Source organism: Octopus bimaculoides, chromosome 11, assembly GCF_001194135.2.
Source record: "Octopus bimaculoides isolate UCB-OBI-ISO-001 chromosome 11, ASM119413v2, whole genome shotgun sequence".
Classification (NCBI taxonomy): Eukaryota; Metazoa; Mollusca; class Cephalopoda; order Octopoda; family Octopodidae; genus Octopus; species Octopus bimaculoides.
In genome coordinates this window covers 55,155,054-55,158,360 of record NC_068991.1, presented here as the reverse complement: position 1 = coordinate 55,158,360, position 3,307 = coordinate 55,155,054, and the positions used below count along the sequence as shown (strand labels likewise).

General features: G+C 39.9%; 1 protein-coding gene across 1 annotated transcript in view; it reads left to right on the top strand.

Moving 5' to 3' along the window:
- The window catches only part of LOC106868672 (uncharacterized), a 28,473-nt gene that overhangs the window by 20,407 nt on the left and 4,759 nt on the right, over positions 1-3,307 (top strand). Inside the window, exon 4 of the mRNA XM_014914047.2 lies at positions 1,584-1,673. Within this exon, the coding sequence (XP_014769533.1) occupies positions 1,584-1,673 (90 nt within the window). The remainder of the gene's footprint in view (positions 1-1,583; positions 1,674-3,307) is intronic.

The window sequence follows — 3,307 nt, the reverse complement described above, 5'->3', positions numbered from 1 at the left end:
CAGTGCCCCTGGACTGGCTTGTGCGGGTGGCACATAAAAGACACCATTTCGAGCGTGGCCGTTTTCGTGCGGGTGACACGTAAAAGCACCCACTACACTCTCTGAGTGGTTGGCGTTAGGAAGGGCATCCAGTTGTAGAAACTCTGCCAAATCAGACTGGAGCCTGGTGTTGCCATCCGGTTTCACCAGTCCTCAGTCAAATCGTCCAAACCATGCTAGCATGGAAAGCGGACGTTAAACGATGATGATGATGATGATGATGACTACAACCAGTGAACTGTGACAAGATTATAATTACTACAGAACTGCAATATTATAACCACTGTTGAGTTTCAATCAATTATAACCCCCAGTGGGCTGTATTGCAAAATAATTACAATTATTTTTGTAATTGTAATTTTGTTTTTATTGAGTCTTAAAAAGAAGAGTTGTCCTTGCAGACTGTGTGGGTGTGAATAGGGTTAGCTTTTACATTGAGACTTCTAATGTTCATTCTGAGCTTTATAACCTCAGATATTAATGAGAAATGTAGGTAAGGGTGGAATTTCAACTAAATGAAGTTATTGACTGAAAGGGTTAAGCAAACTATTTAGTTTAGTGTCAGAAGGGAGATGACAAATAATAAAGATGACACATGTGCACCAAATGTGTTTCAATCAGTTGGTATCTTCAAAAGAGCAATGGCTATTGGAGAAGTGGTAAAAGAGATTAAAGAAATGTGTACATGAACAAGGGTCTATAATGATATTAGTAAGCAAAGGTTTGCCAATTTGTTTTTGAGTATTTTTCAGAAGCAATCTTATGCAATCTCAAAAGCATCAACAATTCTTTAATTTGGAGCAAGAGATCCGTTAGTATGTAATGTCAGAATATAGGTCACTTTCTCTCTCTGTTTTATAGAAGTTGTACTTATAATCCTTGAGGAGTGAAAGAGAAAGTTAGTAAGGAATGGTATCATTTATAACTGTTTCTATCACAGACCATATACAAGACGCTGATAAAAGAATGAGAGGTTTGCTGAGATTTGAACATGGAACTAGAACGTCTTTTGTCAAACACCATTCCTCCACTTTCCATCTTCATGAATATTTATAATAAGAGCAAATAATATGCCTGCTGGTTGCAAAGGTTCTCAGTGTTCTGAGGCCTAAACACTTTTGGAACCTCTACCTTAATCATTACAAATTGCCATCCAGAGGAAGTTTTGGTGTCTTTCACACCTTACGCCATTTTTGCTATGCCTCTAGTTTCTAGTGTTCTGATATTTTCTGAGTTCAAACACTATTGATATCATTAAAATAAGTAACCAGTCACAGATTGGTGTTTTGTAGTTGATTGGGAATTATAATACTGTATTGATTTTTGTCTTTTTTAAATTTACAATTACAATATTCAAATGTTGACCTCGCTCAAATGTTGTTTTTCAGGTGCCACCGGCACAATTATAAGTGTAACTGGAAATAGATTTATTTCTCTATTTCTTCTTGATTCACTCACATGCAAACACTCACACACACACACACACACACACACACACACACACAAAATGCCTATTAAAATACTTTAACATTTTTTTTTTCCAGAAAGTTGCCTACATGACCTTTGCCATTTTGTGTGCATGCATCTTTTCACTTGGTGGAATAAGTGCTTTTTCTGCCCATGCTTCTTGGACTGTAAGTATATTTTATCTGGAGGAGTATCTTTTGTTTTGTTTTGTTTTGTTTTTTTACCTGAGAAGATTCCTAATGTCCAAGGAAGTGATATGCTCTGTTTGTGCAGAGGGAAAAAAATTAAAGCACATCTTTACTTCTTACCCAATTAAAGTAAAATATCTTGGGAGGATCATGCCAGTAATGAACACACACACACTGGTTCATTTTCACTTCTTTATTATTCTTCATCGATTGGTTAACTATTTATCCAAGTAACTAACTGATTGTTTGATTAGTCATTCAGTTAATCAATCACTCAGTAGTGTTTGCCAAAGTCCTTTTATCAGTTTACAAACCCATCATGAAAGTTGGCAAACACAAGCTATTGACAGATTAACTGAATGACTAATCAAACACTCAAATAATTTGTTGGTTAAATAGCAAACAAGTTGATTAATAATAATAATAATCCTTTCTAAGGTGGCGAGCTGGCAGAAACATTAGCACGCCAGGTGAAATGCTTAGTGGTATTTTGTCTGTCTTTACATTTCGCGTTTAAATTCCGCCATGGTCAACTTTGCTTTCATCCTTTCGAGGTTGATAAATTAAATACCAGTTGTGTACTGGGGTCAATCTAATTGACTAGCCCCCTCCCACAAAATTTTGGACCTTGTGCCTAGAGTAGAAAAGAATAATATTCCTTTCTATGATAGGCATAAAGCCTGAAATTTGCTGGGTGGGAGCTTGTTGATTACAACAACCCCACTGTTGAACTAGTACTTATTTTATTGACCCCTAAAAGGATGAAAAGCAAAATCAACTTTGGAGGAATTTGAACTCAGAATGTAAAGACAAGATGAAATGCTGCTAAGCATTATGCCCCTTTGGACAGCAGCAGTATGTGTTTGGCTGTTTTTGGAATTGATGCCAAATTTGTTTTTGGAAATGATGACATTTGAGAGGTTTTTTTGTGTTTTGGTTGTAGGGATGAGATTTTTAAACCCCAGTGGGTGTTTGGCTATTCTTAGAAATGATGCAGCAACATCAAAGGCGGGTTAACTGGCAAGTTGGTTTTTGTTTGTGGCAGATGTTCAGGTGCAATGGAGACTGCAAGCAAGCAGGAAGCAGCTTCTGTCTCATTCCAGGGTGAGAAGCTGGAGGTAGTCGATAGCTTCCGCTATCTGGGCGACCAAGTTGGTGGTGGGGGTGGGTGCGCTGAAGGTGTAGCTGCTGGAATAGGAATGGCCTGGGCAAGGTTTAGAGAGCTCTTGCCCCTGCTGGCGACAAGGGGACTCTCACTCAGAGTAGAGGGCGGACTGTGTGGCGCATGCGTGCGGACAGCCATGCTGCATGGCAGTGAAACATGGGCTGTGGCTGCTGAGGACGTGCGTAAGCTCGCAGGGAATGAAGCCAGTGTGCTCCGTTGGATGTGTAATGTCAGTGTGAATGCCCGTCAGAGTGTAAGTATCTTGAGAGAAAGGCTGAACATTAGAAGCATCAGTTGTGGTGTGCAAGAGAGACGATTGCGCTGGTGTGGACATGTGGTGAGAATGGAGGAGGATAGCTGCGTGAAGGGGTGCCACACCCTAACAGTTGAGGGAACCCGTGGAAGAGGTGGGCCCAGGAAGACCTGGGCTGAGGTGGTGAGGCAAGAC